Source organism: Syngnathus acus, chromosome 5, assembly GCF_901709675.1.
Source record: "Syngnathus acus chromosome 5, fSynAcu1.2, whole genome shotgun sequence".
Classification (NCBI taxonomy): domain Eukaryota; kingdom Metazoa; phylum Chordata; class Actinopteri; order Syngnathiformes; family Syngnathidae; genus Syngnathus; species Syngnathus acus.
The window spans coordinates 11,704,724-11,723,115 of record NC_051091.1 but is presented as its reverse complement, the minus strand read 5'-3'; the positions used below and the strand labels follow the sequence as shown (position 1 = coordinate 11,723,115).

The 18,392-nt window shown below is 43.3% G+C and overlaps 1 protein-coding gene across 2 annotated transcripts; it reads left to right on the top strand.

Annotated features, from left to right (window-relative positions):
• Positions 1-9,827: 9,827 nt before the first annotated feature.
• On the top strand, positions 9,828-17,150 carry igsf8 (immunoglobulin superfamily, member 8). 2 transcript variants are annotated; one of them, XM_037251744.1, is made up of 8 exons: positions 9,828-9,971; positions 10,064-10,203; positions 11,196-11,576; positions 12,102-12,563; positions 13,924-14,102; positions 14,334-14,586; positions 14,709-15,143; positions 15,209-17,150. In XM_037251744.1, exons 2-8 carry the CDS (start codon positions 10,149-10,151, stop codon positions 15,334-15,336), a joined length of 1,893 nt encoding a protein of 630 aa, XP_037107639.1. In that variant the 5' UTR covers positions 9,828-9,971; positions 10,064-10,148; the 3' UTR covers positions 15,337-17,150. The 2 variants fall into 2 exon arrangements, with proteins under 2 accessions (XP_037107639.1, XP_037107640.1); XM_037251745.1 differs by having other exon boundaries at positions 9,830-9,971; positions 10,053-10,203.
• The last annotated feature ends 1,242 nt before the right edge of the window (positions 17,151-18,392 follow it).

The following is an 18,392-nucleotide window of genomic DNA, read 5'->3' as shown; positions in this document are numbered from 1 at the left end:
TATAGCTCATGGGGACTTTTATTACTTATAACCTGAAACCCCAAAAATCAAAACAAACACAAAAAAGGCCAAGCTGTGCCATATGTGTGTGCAAGAGGAAGCTCGACTTCATTTCGTCAGACCACCCAGCGCTCCTGCCCACATGCTGCCTCCTAAAATGAGACTGTGCAGGGCCCAACATGGCATACTTGACAAGATCCCCAAAATGAATCCTTCTCATTCTTCCCAAACGTTGAGAAACGAGCAAACGTAAACAGTTGCATCTTCAAATAACTTTATTTCAAAACGATGGCAGACGGCAGCGCAAGATATGAGATTGAGAACGCTCTATCTAAATTTTTTTCCCGTTCAAAATGGTGGCGCGTCGGAACAATTTGTCCGCGCCGGCTGAGTCAACCGGAGTGCAAATGTCGAAATTCTCCCCAAAGCTCTTTAGTGCTTTGAGTGAAAATAAAGAAAGCGTCCTTCCCCCCGCTAGCCCGAAGCCACAGCATGTGGTCTACTCTGGTGCTGCGCTAAAAATGGCAGTCGGGCGGCCTCGGGTGAAGCCCAGAACAGCATCCACCGTAATGGCCCCGCGTGGGTGTGGCCCCTCGTAGATGGCTTTTGAGGGGGCCCCTCCCGGACGCCCGCGCCCCTTGCCAGCGCCCAAGGGCTCCAGGCTGCCTGACCAGAGACACCGCGATGCGGCCCACGCTGAATCCCGGCCGAGCCGGCCCGGGCCAGGGTGGGTTGGGCTTAGGTCAATGGCGCTGTCGACATGGCTTTCGACGTCTTTGCAGCAGTTCCCAGCAATCCTGCCCTCTGCTGGGGTCACAGGGCAGAAAGAAGGCTAAACCTAAATATCGCCCATCCAAAAGTGTCATTCCAATGTTTGCTCCGCTTGGAGATAGTTCAACTGCAGCCACATAGTGTCATGTATTTAAAAAAAAAAAAACCTGTTGGAATTTTCAGCAAATGTTTTATTGTATGGTGGATGCAGTTTGCAGTGCAGTAGAATTATCTTAGGTTTCGTGTTACTGCAAATTACCAATATAAGAAATAAGACAAAATAATGCTAATCATTTTCAAAACTTAATATTGTAATTTTTAAAAATATTTCAAAGGCACAGTATAGTACTTTTCATATATTAATTTATGAAAGATGAAAAAGACTTTAATAGCAGTCCAACCAAGAAAAGACAAGATTTTACCTCTTCCTACTCCTATCACAACAAAATTAAATATATAAAGTAATTAAATAAAATGAAGCTAATTTGATATTTCCCTTTTTAGACTGAAAAAAATTGAGGCACATACATTTCTTAAGTAGCATTTACTTCCAAATACATCTGCATCCAGTTGAGTTTCTTTTGTGCTACCACCTGACAAAATATTGTTTTCGGTGTAAATTGACAACTTGTATTTTCCACTCCATCAAACTGTCCACTCGGGAGGCTGCATTTAGTATATTGCTTCAATTTGTTTTGTAGGTAACGCTGATGGTCCGAAAGCAGTTCGGTGTGATTGGCAGACATTTTCGCCAATCTGGTCTGTTTTCATTCAGTGGCGCTACTAAGGAGCTGAATGGCTCTCCTGTCACTCGAGTCAAGCGCCAAATCTCTTGATCGTGTCGACATTTCACCCCCGCCAACTATATGGACGTGCGTTTGTGTAATGCTTCGCCGTGTGGGTTAACGTCTTCGTGTAAAACGTGCACACGTGGTAATAATGCAGCCTGAGTGGCCATAGTAAACGATACGGCTAAAAAGACAGCCAGCCAGTCACCTTCTGGTTCGAATCAGCGGGGGGGAGGAAAGGGCTTAAAGGGGGTTTACTTTTGGATAGGTTGGCTTTTATTGCTTCTCTCCTTTGGTTCGGGCCTGTTTGTGGAAGTGTGGCTGGCGGTCGACCCCTCAGCTGGCAGCGCGGCGGCATTTAATTGCCCTTTGTTGTGGCGGGCTGGATGGGGTGAGGGGAGCGCAGAGAAGGGAGGCCCTGTGGTCTTCCCTGCACAATGGGGCTTTGGCCTGCCAACTCACAAGCTGCCTGTGCACCTTCCCACTGCTTGAAATTCGTCATCATTGATCAACAGTCTCAAAAATATGATTCCCGTCATTTGAAATTGACTAATCGCACACATGGACAAAATTATTGGTGCGCCCTTTCGTTAAAGAGAGCAAAACCCACAATGGATCATTGAATAACTTGAAACTGACAAAAGTAGTAATAATTCAAGCCGGGCCCTCGCGGTGCCTTCTCCTCATCGCGAATCCTCTAAATGTTCATCCAGCTTCAACACCCGCACACATTAAATGGCATAGGCCAAAAAGCTGGATAATTTAGCGTGGCCCCATCTGTCTAGGATACCTGCTTCCGATTGGGGCCCATTAAGGGTAAATTCCTGTCATAGGAGTTCGTAATAATACACGCCCTGGAATTTTCCCAAAATGGCAGCTTTGAGCCAAAATAGCCAACGTCCTCATCAATTTGAGTCAAGTGTGCTTGATACTTTTTTGTGAGCCCTCTCATGAATGAAATGTCCACCATCGATGGGTGAAAACGACTAACTAGCGCCCCCGACCTCTGCCAAGAATATTTGAACATTATCACATTATTGAAAATGATCACCAAAAATCCTGCCACTTACCAAAAAAACAACAAATATATATTAGTCACTCGTCCAATAACTGTGCCTGAAGAAAATGGCGCTACAGTCACAAAGCAAGACTAAAAAGGATAAAGACAGAAAAGACCGCGCATGAGATGTAGACGTTTGTATAGCAAAGAGCTTACTGGTCTTGGCAGACAGCGGAGTGTTGGGGGAAATGATAAATGTACGTATAATTATAATCTATATATAATAATAAGGGATGGGATGAGAGTAAACAGAAGCTACATGCTGTGTGTGTTGGTGCTGTTTTGTCAAGGGCCAAAGCCTATCATTATCGCATTTGTGAGGAACAGTGGGTGAATAATGGGTCGCGTGTGTGTTCAGAGGGGTAATGCGTCGCAGTGATTGGGCCCCTCCCAGTGGATGTGTCTCCGCGTGCGCGGGAGAGATTCCTGACGACATCTAACATAAGAATCTTTTATGCCTTTTATTAGTGTGGTGACGTGTGAACAGCGACTCATTCCAGGAACAGGACTGGCTTGAATGTAAATGGAGAAAAACATGCTTATGTTTATATATACAAAATGAAATGCACCTTAGTAAAAAAAAAATTTAAAATATTTTTGGGGAATGAATGAAATTTATTATATTTAGGGTGAATAACTTTTTTTAATTAAATACTTTTTTGAGTGGATAAATGAAAATGATCATTTAGGGTGAATAACTTTTTAATTGAAAGCATTTTCTTTAAAAAAATACATTTGGATTAAATCTTTAAAAAGATGTTTTAAATTGAGTTTTTAATTTTTTTGCTAGAACAAGTTTGTCTTTTTTCCTCTATAAAGTGTTTTTAAGATGCTTTTAACATGATTAAATGACATATTTTTTTTATATTTGTGCATTTGTTTTTCCTATAACATTGCAACCATACACTTGTATTTATTTTTTCATCATTATTTTCAGTGTGATGCGTTTCCCAAAAGTTTTTGTCGTAAATGATACTTTTCCACCATATTGAGAGTTTAGAGATGTTTTTTCCTCCAAGGGTGTTTCCCTGACACACGTGTCTTTACCAGTTTTTACCTTCATATTTACCAGCTTCATATATCCAAACGTGTCTTTGCATTGTTGACTTTTCCCGCATCCCCTTTTTTACCCAGCGCACTCCTCAATTCCCTTTTCTGCTCCTCCGTCACGGTGGCTTTTGTGCTCACTTTGTGGTGAGTTTTGTGTATTCCTTGTGTGATTTACTCCACAACTGGAGAAATATGGCGATCGCCTTCTTCTTTTCCACTGATGCACTTACTGCAAAAGTCTTCCCCCTGCCCACAATGGCTGATGAGTCAGTGCACGCACGTTAACCGAACAAAGCACAAACAGTCTGGGAATATGTTTACATATGCAGCACGGTGATGTGTGTGTGTGTGTGTGTGTGTGTGTGTCTGCTACTGATATCTGTCCTCCCCCCTAGTGTGTGTGTGTGAGTGTGCGGAAAAGAAACCCAATGCTGGGCCGCTGCGAGTTTCTGGAAATGAAAATGGAAACTGGCACCAATTAAGGAAACCAATAAAGTAACCTCATTTCTATACGTTTGCCAAGTGGTGAAGGGGATTGGGACTGGAAACGGCTTCAGTTACATTCAGGCTCCAGTTAACGTACAGATAACCTCAGACAGTTGCGGGTTGTCTTTTTTTAAGCGTGCGCTATTGTCCTCTTTAACCCTACACGAGCTGGACATGGTGTACATCGCATTTAGGAGCATTTTCTGATTCGGTTTACCACTAAATAACTGTGACCCACTGGAAACTTCATAATGGGAAGAGGTTAGCTCAATATGGCGGACCTGTTGGGGGACCTAATCTCATCCAAAGGAGCTACTTGTTCACCTCACCCTGTTGAGTGAATGTGAATGCAAGCTTCAACTGTCTGTATAGTTGAAGCTTGGACTGTGTTTTCCCTCATGGAGGCAGCACTTCATCGAGCTTGCCAATTTGTGTGCTCATGTAGCACACGCATCTGATGCTGACAAAGAAACCAACACTTTTTCTCTCTGTAAAAATACATACCGTAATTTTCGGACTATAAGTCGCGGTTTTTTTTTCATAGTTTGGGTGGGGGGGGCGACTTATACTCAGGAGCGATTTATATACATATATATGGGGTTTTTTCACTTTTTTGGGCATTTTATGGCTGGTGCGACTTATACTCCGGTGCGACTTATAGTCCGAAAATTACGGTACATTTTCCACAAAAATATTTTTGGGAAATATACTGCTTTTATGCTGTGCAATTTCATGATTGGCTATCATTCACACTCATACACACTCATATATGGACAATTTTAGTCTTCATGGACCAAACTTGCAAAGTCCACAAAGAAAGGCTGCAGCAAAGGCCAACGTGAGGTTGGAAAGCAGAACCGCTTGACTGTGCAAAGCACTCAAAACGCTTGACAATATTCGCAGACTTGAACCGGTCAAGAGGCTTCCATTCCACAGCTATGCAAAACTATGCACAGTCACAGCATTTTTTTCTTTTTTTTTCTTCATCTTTTATCATCCCTACTCTCACAATGACTCATGAGTCCGCTGAAATACTTTTGGGTGGTAAAAACAATTCCCCACTCCAGACAGTAGTTTATTTTTTCACAAGCAAGAATTTCAAAGCATTTCTCACCGTGGCTTTCATTTTTTTCAAATATATAAAAATCCCAACATTTCATTCCCCTTATGGCTCTTTTCTTTCCGCTGGGCCATTTGAAAGCTTTCTCGTTCTGTTGACTCTTCCTGTCACCCCCCCCCCCCCCACACACACACACACACACTGTGCCCCTCTGCCTCTCTGGCATCTCGGTAAGACTCATGTGGGACTGATTGAGGCTGGAGGATGCAGACCTCATCAAAGCGTCAGTGCGGTCGAACGCGAGCGAGCGACGGAGGCTCCAATCTCGCACTGGTTAATGAGCCCCCCGCCGTCGCCCCTCAGCACCCCCGTCCCTCTCCTCCTCTTCCTCCTTCCTTCCCCACTCCTTGCCTCCAGCCGTGACATCCCTCCAGCGCCCATGCAACACATCAGTTTTATCTTTCCTTCTCTTGTTGCGACCCCACTTCCTTCCTTCCTCCCCCCCTTCCATCGTTTTGACACCCCTGGATTCAAATCTCCCCCGCTTCCTCGTCCCCCATTTTAGCCACTCCAATGGATTGGGTTTTATGCACACGTGCTTGTGAAGACGCAAATGTTTTGGATGAAAAATTCATGACTAATGTATGAACTCCGCCTTTGGTTTCACTGCGGACAAGCATGAAAAATGCCACAACATGAATACAGTAAGCAAAGCCACTTTACCAAAAAAGAATATCCAGATGGTAGTTGTTAAATTTCATCAAACACTTTTGCAGCGTTGTGCGGTGGTCCTTCGCAATATTGCGGTTGACTTTTTGCAGCCTCACTCCATCACAGATTTTTTTTTTTGTACTCATCCTGCACGTAATATTTTAACATTATTTTGCTGGGATTATTTTTCCACATGGACAATTACTGCAGACTGACAAGGCAATAAATGCGACGAGAAGAAAGACAGAAGGTTCAAAATGAGGGATTATTTCACACCTAAAGGGAAACTAAACCCCCCCAAAATGTTTATTTTTTTTGTTTCGACATCGATAAAATAAAGTACAAGAAAAACATACAAGACTGCTTCTTGTACGTTATACCACAAGTTATAAAATAAAACAAAACTGACAGCACAACTAGCAGGAGCCGAACAGCAGGAAGACAAAAAAAATCTGCTGAGTGACTCATATTTTATTCCGCTATGAAAATGTTAGGCCGACGTACCGCCGTCCATACTTATATTCTTGAGCGGGAAAAATCGTCTTGAATGATTGAATATTATGTCTGACACATTTGGGTATAGAAAGGTGAATTCAGTGCTACAGGTCATTCGCTTTTAGCGTCACGGAGCCTCACATTCTACATCCCGGTCTTAACGACACGCTCCGAAGCTTAGCTAAACATTTATCGTCGCATTCTTTTAATAAAAAAGAGGAACCCAAAACCCTGGCAAATATAGTTCCGGCAGTAAATTAGCCGTGTCCTCGCTCCCCTTGCACCCACTTTCTTTATTTTGTCTAGCAGCCCGAGTGAACGTGTGATATTATATATATTGTCACTGTGCATTGAGAGGATGACAGCTTCAGGATGTGTTTCTATACAGGAACAAAATAAACCCGGGACGGATTGGTATCCTTGTTCATGGATGTAGATAAAGAAACAAACCATGCAACCTTTTACGACACATATGATGCCACACACGGCGCAAGGTCCGTGGATGGTACGGGGAAGGTCAAGGGGGTGTTATTTCTGTCCGACTGTAGAGACTGTAACAAAGTAATTAGAGGAAGGTCACAGTTTAGTCTATAGTGGCCTTAAAAGAGACAGAGTGGGAGTAGCGTACGTCTACACCTAGAGATTCAGGTCAGGTCCATTGGGTTCAGTTTTTATCAATGAACTCCGATCGACTTGTATGTTTGGCATGTAACTAAATGCCAGTAAAAGTCTGCTTAAAATGGAACATCCACATATTTGAAGTCCAGAACTCATCATTTTACATGTTTGCTGATTTTGCAATTTGGTGTTTATTGTGCTAGCCAAAGCCATGTCGAATACAAAAATAATGGTTTGATGCCATCTGGTGGAATTTTTGTGCCAAGTAGTTGTGTTGAGGTGAAGGGGTGGATCTTGTTGGTCAAGATATAACTTGAGCCAATAGGAAAAAAATTGCTTTGCTGCCATCTTATCAAATCTACAAACATTTACAAAACGTTTTGGGTGTGTCAATTACTGGGGGATTATCATAGCAGTGTCCCCAGTCATTGTGTTTGGTCATCTTGAGTACACTGCAATGTTAAAGCTCACTGAAATACAACGACCTAGTCGACTTTAAAACCATCCAACTCATGTACAAAATAAAAAATAATCAATTGCCAAACAGTATCCAGAGGTTGTTTGAGTGGAGGGAAAGTACCTATTATTTAAGAGGAACACTTATGTTTAAAAGAGATTTGGTGAGAACAAACTTAAAGTTACATTGTATAACAGTTAAAGGTGTGGAATTATGGAACACCAGCAGTGAAGAACTAAAGAACTGTAGTACCTTACCTAAGTTTAAAAAAATGTATAAGGACAAAATATTGACGGGATACCGTAACATGCTGTGAAGTTGTTTAAGTTGCTTTTGTATTTATCTAAAGAAAATATATAGTATATATATATATATATATATATATATATAAAATATATATACTATATATTTTTTTCTCTTTAATATATTGACTATGGTCAAATTCTTGACAGAATCAAACAGAAACATGTAGTTACATGGGGTAGAGTCAGATAAGCTTAGGCTTCCTTCTACTCCCTTTTGAACAAATATGATTTTACGATAAAGGAAAAATTATAATGCAATATCTTTTTTTCTTTCTTTTTATGTTCTATTGTACTATGGAGTTATAATTTTTCTGTATATATTTTTTTCTTGTATTTCTTTAATGTTCGAAATAAACAAACAAACAACAAAAAAGCAGTAAACACACTCCTTTTCTCCTCGTGGTTCAGGTTTTAAAAATTGCTATGCGTTACCCTGCATAATTACGTTTGTTTCAATAATGACAGAAAACAGCGACTGTTGGAGCGGTGAAACTCAGTTTACTTCTGCGTCCACACAAGTAACTCAACTCTTCATGTGTGCCATCCTCTCTGCTGGAGTCTGCATTTTCTGCCAACCGCCTTGTCAACCTGAGAACACCCTAATGACTTCCTCGCTCACTCTCTGCTTAGTGAAGTCCTCTATTTTCCCTTGTAGTTTCAAGTTTGAAGGCTTGAAGGAAGAGCAAGCGCGTCAGAAGTTGGGAAAGTAACGGAAAGGGAACGAGACAAGGCGCTAATGAGCTATTCTCGAGTGGCGTACATCCTCCTTGAGAGAACCCATGAAATTCTACTCATTAAGTGTCCTGTTTGAAAAGCCGTAATGGAAAGGATGATTCGCTGTAGTAGAAATGCCCCCAAATTGGTACAATTGGGAGTTTTTTTGCCGGAAAGATTTTTTGTTTTTTCAATCATAAGTCAACCAACAAACAATGGCTGTACATTGATGCTGAAAGACCCTCTCCATTGAGTAACAAGCTTCATCCAGTTCATTTTTTTCCACAAAGCAATACTTTTGGTAGCATGACTTATTCATAATTGAGTGTTCCCAAACATCTAAATGTTATCTATATAATCTTGGATATTCCAACAGTTTTGGAAAGCTCTCAAATCCCAAGATAATTAAAGAGTGCAAGGCTGCAGCAGTGTACCAGTGTGTACACGTGAGTGAGTGCATGGCAAATGGTTTGACACCTCATTGGTCATGCCTTCAGCCTCTGATTGGTTGTTCTTCCTTGTGCATGGTGGTTTGAAAATGAGTCTCCTCTCAAGAATGTTAAAATGTTACGTTGCGATTAGTTTTTAGATTCAATTTACGTTTAAGTGTCTCTTGTCTGGGAAACATAATCCATACTCACATTGGTTGTGATTTTTTTTAAACTACGGATATTTTGTCAGTAGCTTTTCACGTTAATAAAGTGAAAAAATATATATATAAAATTATAAAAAAATTAAAAAGTAATAAAAAAATAAATAAAATTAAGATATCTAGGAACTGTTTTAATTTTTTTTTCAAATATATATGTCTTGTTTAATAAAGGCTTGTTGACCGTTTCAAACTACAGTTGTGAACTATTATTTTGTATTGAATGTGGATTTATAAACATGCTTAACAAGGAAAAACTTGATGCATGTTTGATGCTACGATTTAAAGATATAACAAGGATGATATTGTTACCCTGGAACTGTAGGAACGAAAGGTTGTTTGAATGTCAAGTGTTGTGCTGCCCTCTCGTGGCAAACACACGGACACACAGTTGCAATTAGTGTCTCGAAATAATACTGCATAACCATTGTGTATGCAGTACAGTACTAGCACACATAATCATTAAAAAAAAAAGATATAAAACGACTCCCGTGGGGACAAATGGATAATGAATGGCTGGAGATATAAATCGAAAGTGAACAAAAGATGGTTGCGGAAATAGAATTCAAATACTTCTGGTGCGCCAGGTGAATCCCATGTTATCCCTAGAGCTCCCCCTGCCGTTTTGGACGTTTAATATGGATCTTTGAAGCTTTGTTTTGGCTCCTCCCCTCAGTCAACCCAGCTACGACCGTGAAGATGCAAACCACTTGAGAAGGAGTTGCACATATCAAAACCGAATATAATAGAACTTTTTTTGTTTTATTCGAACAAAGGCTTATTGTTTATTATCGCTGTTTGACTCAGGTGATTGGTTTTGTTCTAATACCAGAAAAAACGACGGTGCGAATACGAAGGTGCCCAATATATTCCAGTCATTCATTTTAGTTTGTCAACAGGCGGTTCGGGAGGTTCGTGGCGGGATGAGAGGCGACGAGCGACTGGGGAAGGAACACGCGAGACGGGAGTAATCCGCGGAGGAACATGAAGAGCGGCATGCCTGGGATAAAAAGCACTTTATTCCTCTGTTTGCACTATGGTGAGCTATGTTACTTTGTAACGGATTCTTGAGTGTGCATTTGCGTGCACGTTTCCCCACTCGTCATTTGCGTGGCGGTGCACCGATGCACTTGTCATATGATGCAGCCATTTTAACGACAAGGATGCTTAGCTTGTTTTCCTTGGACTCGGGTTTTATTTGCTACGGATTATGCAAACAGAATTTGGTGAATGACTGTAGCATGGGCCGAATCATGCTTTGTTAAAATCGGAGCCACATCTGTGTCACATTTCACAGAATTGCCTTTTTTCTTTTTTCTTTTTTTTACAAGGGCCAAGATATTCCTGCACTCTTTGAATTATTTAAAAAAAAAAATGCTGCTGGAAAAGTGAGAATCTGCTCATTTATAAAGTGCCTTTTAAATGCATTCGGGTTTTTAAAAATTTTATTTATGTATTTTTTAGATGGTAAAGTCACATTATTAGTCAAGTTTTTATTTATTTATTCTTTGGGCTTTGGGATTTATCTTTAAATAGTTGCCCCTGCCCTCCATCTTGGATGGCCTGTGTAATCCAGACAGCGTGCAGTATTGTCCCAAAATGTGGCGTCCCTATCAGTCCCAGCTCTTGAGTCCCATGTTAATTAGGTCTCGATCCGCTTAAGCCTCCCCGCTCATCCCCCGTGTCATATCCATGGGTGTGCCGTGGTGACGCAGAGCCTTGCCCAGATGCGTACACACCCACGTACACACACGTCCAGTCTTTCAGGTTTGTTCAGGTAGTAATCCATTTTAGGTGAGGTCAAAGGTACTCGCTAAAAAGCACTAGGCATCCAGCGATGGTGAGTTTATTCCTCTGCTTCCGCCACTGCTGGCAGATTAAGATTAAAATCCCCTCCAGGGCGGGGAGCCAAAACATGTGTCCTTCTGAACGATGTGAAATGAATCATCGTTGAAACAATGTCATACAAAAATGCAAAGAAAACGTAACGGCAGCTTCATGTTTTCTGTCTCTTCTGGTTTCCGTTTATAGTGCTCCAGTACGCGGCACCCCGAGAGGTGACTGTTCCCGAGGGGCCTTTGTACCGTGTGGCCGGTTTTCCCCTGTCCGTGCCCTGCTTCGTCTCCGGCTACGAAGGCCCGCGCATGCAGGATTTTGAGTGGTTCCTGTACAAGGACGACTCGAACGGCAAGCAAATGGGAGTGGTGTCCACCAAAGACAAAGGCTTCCCTTACGCCCCCTTCCTAGGGCGGGTGAGGAACGGGGAGGTGAGGGTGGACCGGGACTCGGGCGACCACGTGCGACTAGTGATACAGAGGCTACGCACCGACGACCAGGGCAAATACGAGTGCTACACGCCCAGCACGGACAGCGTCTACCTGGGGTCCTACAGTGGCTCTGTGGTCGTCAAAGGTAAAATATTGAAACGGGCCAAATGTGCACATCTTGTGTAAGACAGCGAGCTGCAGAAACCCTCAGTTCTGATTGACACTGTTCAAGAGATATTGATTTTCTTACCAGGCACACTATTACAGTTGTTAAGTGGCTTATTTGATTCTACATGGCGTGAGATCTCTTGGGCAGTTTAAACCAGGAAGTCCACATCACTATCAAGATGTAATCATCGTTCCCGTAAAACAGCGGCCAAACTGGTTACATTTTTCCAAAGGCTTGTTGACAACAACGAATGTTACATTCCAGCTCAGAATGACACTGGCACTCATTTTCATACTGATGCTATTACCGAAATGAAAAGTAATACATTGCATCCATTTTACATAAGGACATAAGACTTCAAGGCAATGATGACGTAATTTGCTTTACACAAAGGAACTCAAACGTTGTTTCACATCATTAAAAGTACAAAATGGACAAGCATTTACAAACAAAAGAAACAAGTATGGAATGACGGCTTTTGTCTCTTTTGTCCACACGTAGTGATCGACGACACACTCCAGATCCGCCACAGCCGCTCCCTGACAGGGCAGCCCCTCCCGGAGGGCGCCGAATTAACTCTGACGTGCTCGGCCAGCATCAACTCCAAGCAGCTCACCCACCTGTCCGTCACCTTTGGGAAGCGTGACGGCCAAGCGGGTTCGGGTGGCGCGGCGGGGCCGGAGCTCAGCTCCGTACGCGAGATCATCTCCATCGACAAGCTGCTGGGCGTTGTGCCCGGACACAACTACAAGAAGCGCTACGAAGACGGCGACATTACACTGGAGAAGCGCAACGTAGTGGGCGGCCAGGACCTGTACATCATGAAGATAAAGGTGCTGCAGACGGAAGACACGGGAGCCTATTTCTGTGAGGCGGCGCAGTGGATTCGGGACCCGGACGTATCGTGGCAGAAGATTGCACACAGGGCGCTGGACATCGGCAACCTGACTGTTACGCCGCTTTGTGAGTACAAGTCACTCCTTTTCTTGAAAGCCCATTGTCATGACAGAAACGGAACCGCCTAGTATGGACAGTAATTGTTATTCCAAACGGTTCCGATAAAACGCTGCAGTGGATGGACCAGATACAAAGGAAGAACATTTCTGAAGCCACAAATCCCTCAAACCTTAATGGGAATGAGCAGGCAATCATTCATTCAAGCTAAGGACAGGAAATGGAGACTGCGGTTCACACAGGCTTACTCGGAGAAGCATTTCCTGAGGCGCATCTCAATTTCTGGATGAGATGTTTAGGTGGTAGGCCCAAAATTTCAAATGTCTGTGTGGATGCTACATTCCGACTCAAGTTGGATATTTCATAGAGTCGGCAAGCTTTCACAACAGCTCGGAAGACATAAAAAGGGAATTGTAGTTCAGGTATGTGTTGCATGCTACGATTTGTACGTGGCATGTAGTCAGCCTGGGCTTGTAGCATTTGTGGCTGCATTGGACTCGTTCCAGACTCCCAAGTCAAGCCGTGGCTGTTTGTTTCGTTTTTGCCTGCAGCTTGTTTGGCTGGCAACTGAAAGTCAGTTGACAGCTGATTGCTTTCCCGGATGCTCCTTTCTTCAGCTCACCAGGCCAGTTTAGGGGGCTCAACAAATGCCGTTGAGAATCCCCCCGACACGCTCCAAGCTCAGCTCTTTCTCTCTCGTTGACGAGCCGGCTGAATGCGCTGGGTCGATATCAGCTGGATGCCGGCCCGTTGTCTCGCTGCGTTGGCTTACTTTTTACGCCTGAAAGCTTTCACACAGGATTAAATATTCGTTTCATCCACCTTGCACTTATCGACACTTGGGATTTGTTCTTTCCTTCAAGTTTTGCTGTCGAACTACTAAAAAGTTAAAAGGCCACAAAGTAAATTTATGTGTTCTTGGAAGCCCCTTTTATAGGTTGTCTGGGATTCAGGAAATGTAGGTCGTATATACAAGCGTAGCCTCACTAACAAAATGTACTGAATGGGAGTTGAATCAGGAACAATGGCTGCATTCTGTTGGGTGTGCGCGCTCATCACCTTCCTCTTTTGTTTGTAAAGACAATGCGTCATTTGTAATGACTGGTGGTTAAATGAGGACTGAATATCTGCTCACCAGGATGTATTTTCACAAGTCAAACAAATAGGTACACCTGCACAAACAAATGACATCCAGTCAAAACTGAATTTCGGGTACAGCTCTTGAACTAGAAAAAAGAAATTCATGTGGTGGATACTGGCAAGCGGCTGAAAAACTGCTAGTCTGTGCGCTAACTATGCTAGCAGGCTCGCTAACCTATTTTGTTGCATTGAGCTGATTAATGCCATCTCCTCTCCTCTCGCCCGACAGCCGAGTCTCTGAGCGTGACGTCCACACCCCGAGGGGAGGTGACCTTGCAAGTGGGTTCACCTCTCCTCCTGACCTGTGAGGTCAACGGACTGCCTTCCGACGTCAACTCTGGCCTTCAGGTCCAGTGGATGAAGAGAGGCTCTGCTGGTGGCGAGTTCATCGGGTCTGGAGGCGTGGAGGTAAGGCTCATATCTCGTGCTGTTGGAAACAGGGAAGTCATGAATGAAATTGGGTCATTGATTACTTCCTCTTCTCTAAAAGAACAAAAGCAGATGTAATAAATATTTCATGTTGCTAAGAAAACCTGCTTTTCTTAGAGCTGGATTGTTAGCCAGTCCCATGACTTCTCACTTAGGAATGGGACAAAAGTCACTCTTTGAAAGAGTTTTCGACTATTTTGGTCATATCAGGTGGAGGTGGCCAAGATGAGCCCGGATGGCGTTGTGACCTGGGGCGACGACGTCAGCCGAGCCAGTGGTGGCTCTATGGAGAAAGTGGCGGAGGCGAGGTACTCCCTGAAGTTGTTCTCGGCCCGGCCCTCCGACTCGGGTGTTTATCGCTGCGTGGTGAGCGTGTACGCCGGACGCAGGAGCCCCGCTCCGTCTACGCCCGCGACACTCACGCAGAAGTCTGAGGGAGTCACGGTCAATCTCAAGACCAAAGGTGAGATGCCACAATTGATTTTCTGTTGTGTACCAAAGCAATTTTGTGATGATCCAAAATAAGCTCATTGTAATGAAATTATCAGCAACATTTTTGAAGCTTCGCCTTTTTATTTCCCGTAGATGTTGTCGTATCAGCGGAGGCCCAGCTGGCCCGAGGCCCTCTGTTGAAACGGGGCAGCACCATCACGCTCCTCTGCACTGCCACTATCACCACCACTGGCCCTGCTCAGGCCCAGGTACAGTGGTTCCGATGGCCCATCCCGGAGCTGCGTACCAAGTCGCCCGAAAGCCCCACGCCTGAGCCGACCGAACCCAAACTGGTCGCCGCTCTCACGTACGACGGCGTGGTGGAGATCTACATCAACGGCAGCGAGGTCAGCATGGATCGGCTGTCGCCCGTCCAGTACCGGCTCCGGGTTCACGCCGCCACTGTTGAAGATCAAGGCATGTACGCGTGCCACGCTGAGGCCTGGGGGCAGGATCCGCACGGAGGCTGGTACAACTCGGGGGTCAAGGCTGAGTCCAATGCTGTCACCGTTTACTTGTATGCCCGAGGTAAGACGCTCATGCTACAAAAAGTCCAAACAAAAGTAAAACTATTCCCTTTGGGTCCTCCTTAGTTGCTGACCTCCTCCTCATCCCCCTGGTGGTCGGCGTGTCGTCCGCCTTGCTGGTGGGCATTGTCATCATTGCCGCGGTGACCTGCTGCTTCATGAAGCGTCTGGCCAAACAGCGAGTTCGTAGGTAGCCGCCGGGACGCCGTTTCGAGTGGATGGCCGTTGGGATGCCAAACCTTTTCTATTTGTTGTTTTTATATGTTTTTTTTTTTATTTTTTTTTTTTAAACGTGTTACAAAACCACCGGCGCGCTCTCCATTTGAAGCCAATCTCCATGTCCCATCAGTTGTTGTTTGTGCTTGGGTGACCAGATGTTGATTTTCCTCATGAACTGAAAATAGTTGCTCTCCATCCACATGTTCTTTCCCTAACAAGCCACACGAGCAGCTGAAGACTTGCCTCAACGGGAAACAAAGACACTTTGTTACGAATGAGATAGTGACTGGGAGACTTGTCGACAAATGGAAGCACTACATTAAATACGCTCAGCTAAATCTTGTTTGCAAAGAAGCTAACTCTTCAAATTCCTTCTTGACGACTCAGATAAAAAAAAAAAAAAATTTAAAAAGAAGAAGAAATGGGACCAAAACCACTTGGTGTATTTGCTCAAGTAGTGGCTGTTTATTTGATGAAAGTGCTCGGTGTTTTTCTGTTTTTTAAACCCAATTCACATGGATACGTTTGGCAGAAAGAGTTTGTCTCTTTGACTTTATTTCATTATTTGTCGTTTGATTCCGAGTTTTATTTGTTCCAGAAAAAAAGGAAAATAGAAAATCGGGGTTGTAGTACCAGGTTGAAATAACACCCGCAGGACTATATGATGTGGTTCACTAAATATTCTGTATCATTTTCTTGAAAGTATGACTGAGCCTGTATTATTTTTTTCTAAAGACACTACTTCATTCCTATATGTATGCATTTTTTTCCCAAACAAGACTAATTTCGACTTCATTATCATAGTATAAAGGATTTTTTTCTCTCAAAAAACCCAAATTTCATGTCATGTGACTTTTTCCATATTATCCCATTTCGTCCAGAGAATCCCTCTTGAACTATTTTTCCTCCCCCCAAATTTTATACATATTTTTGTATAAAAAGAAACAATTTTCTTGTATTATTAAAAATACTTTAAACTCCCAAAAGTCTGACTTAAATCTCATACATGTATAAAAAAAAAAAAAGTGACGTCATTCTCAGGTACATCAAGATCATTATTTGTCTAATTGGTCTTATCTTTCTTGATAAAGTGTGACTTTATTTTTAGAACTTTTCAAAAATTTAAATCTCTGATATTATCCCCACAAAATAGTCGTATTGTATTATTTTTTTTTCTCTCAACTTAATTTCATAAAATGATGCCAGTTTTCCCCGAAAAGAAAGTTGTCAAAATATTGAGTTTCTTTTTCTTATTCACATAACGCATATTATTTTCTCAACGCAGCTGATGTGTACAAGGCCACTATTTGAGGAAATATACTTGTTTCTTTGTGTTTACTTGATGTTGTCTTTTTTTGTTGTTGTCGTCCTGCATGGAAAGCCTCTCTGTCGACACTTGAAAACATGAAGGATGAAAATGAGCCTGCAATGGAGAGAAAAAAAAAAGGTCTTCTCTGCTTGTGCTGTATATTTGGCATCCTCTCTTAAAGCCTGATTATAAATGATGCTCACGAACATTTGAGAAAAAAAAATGCAGCATCCTGAGCCACTTTGCTCTAGATCAAACACTCAAAGCTGATTTTTCACAGCAGCTCCCTCCCTCCCTCCCCCACCCACACTGGCACAGATGCGTGAGCACGCATTGCCTGGCTGGACTGTGGGTGATAATCCCACTTTGGGATGGCGCAGCAGAACACGTAATGCAGCAAACCCTTTGCCTGGTATGCTACAACTGTCCCTGAATGGTGCTTTTGAGAAATAAAACAACCATAATGCGTTTGTCAATTTTGCTATTGTGTCTCACTCATTGGTGTTCAATGTTGATCTGCTGTGTGAAAATGTCCTGAAAAAGCACAAATAGCGTGCCTCGGGTATCTTCTTTTTTTTTTGATCCTCCCAAAATGTATTTATACTGAAGAGATTTCATCTTTTTTTTCCAGAAAGTCTTAATTTTGCTTACAGTGTTAGTGCACCTGATATGATGCATGGTGGTTTTACTCTGTTCCTGAATGCATTTTTAAAAATGTGTCATGGTGCTTTTACCATAATGAATAATAAACCACTCTGCATGCGTCACATGCTGTGATGTCTCCCTAGTGTGTCTTTTGGAACTCTCTTGGAAGAACTACACAATTAGGGTTAGGGTTTAAAACTACAGTTAGGATTCCAAACTAGGGTTTCAAACTAGGGTTAGGGTTTCAAGCTAGGGTTTCAAACTATCCAGCCATCCATTTTCTGTACCGCTTTGTCCCCTAGGACAGAGGTCCCCAACCACCGGGCCGCGGACCGGTACCGGTCCGTGGGTCACTTGGTACCGGGCCGCCAAGCCGCAGAGGAAAAAAAAAACATTTTTTTATCGACGATCAATTAATTCAGGTCAAGACGCTCGTCCCTGTCACGTGACAAGTTTCCCCGGTCGAGCCCGCAAAGTTAGCAGAAATTAGAATAAATTTTGAAAAATATAAAAAAATTGCCGATTCTCTCCCAATTACATCCGTCGGTTCAGGTCAAGACGGGTTAGGGTGAGCGTTAGTTGTATCATTGTATTTCATTGTATTTATATATTTATTATAAATGTTTTATTTAGGGCGGCTCGGTGGAGCACTGGGTAGCACGTCCGCCTCACAGTTAGGAGGGTGTGGGTTCGATTCCACCTCCGGCCCTCCCTGTGTGGAGTTTGCATGTTCTCCCCGGGCCCGCGTGGGTTTTCTCCGGGCACTCCGGTTTCCTCCCACATCCCAAAAACATGCTTGGTAGGCCGATTGAAGACTCCAAATTGTCCCTAGGTGTGAGTGCGAGTGCGGATGGTTGTTTGTCTCTGTGTACCCTGCGATTGGCTGGCAACCGGTTCAGGGTGTCCCCCGCCTACTGCCCGATGACGGCTGGGATAGGCTCCAGCACACCCGCGACCCCCGTGGGGACGAAGCGATTCAGAAAATGGATGGATGTTTTATTTATTTATATAAATGTATTATTTATTCATATAAAGGCCAGTCCGCGAAAATATTTCTGACACGTAACCGGTCCGTGG

Excerpts from the sequence above, each read along its gene's own strand:
- igsf8 (XM_037251744.1), top strand. The coding sequence starts at position 10,149 with ATGAAGAGCGGCATGCCTGGGATAAAAAGCACTTTATTCCTCTGTTTG. Across the intron at positions 12,564-13,923 it reads CCTGACTGTTACGCCGCTTT|CCGAGTCTCTGAGCGTGACG; the intron begins GTGAGTACAAGT and ends CTCGCCCGACAG. Across the intron at positions 14,587-14,708 it reads GGTCAATCTCAAGACCAAAG|ATGTTGTCGTATCAGCGGAG; the intron begins GTGAGATGCCAC and ends TATTTCCCGTAG.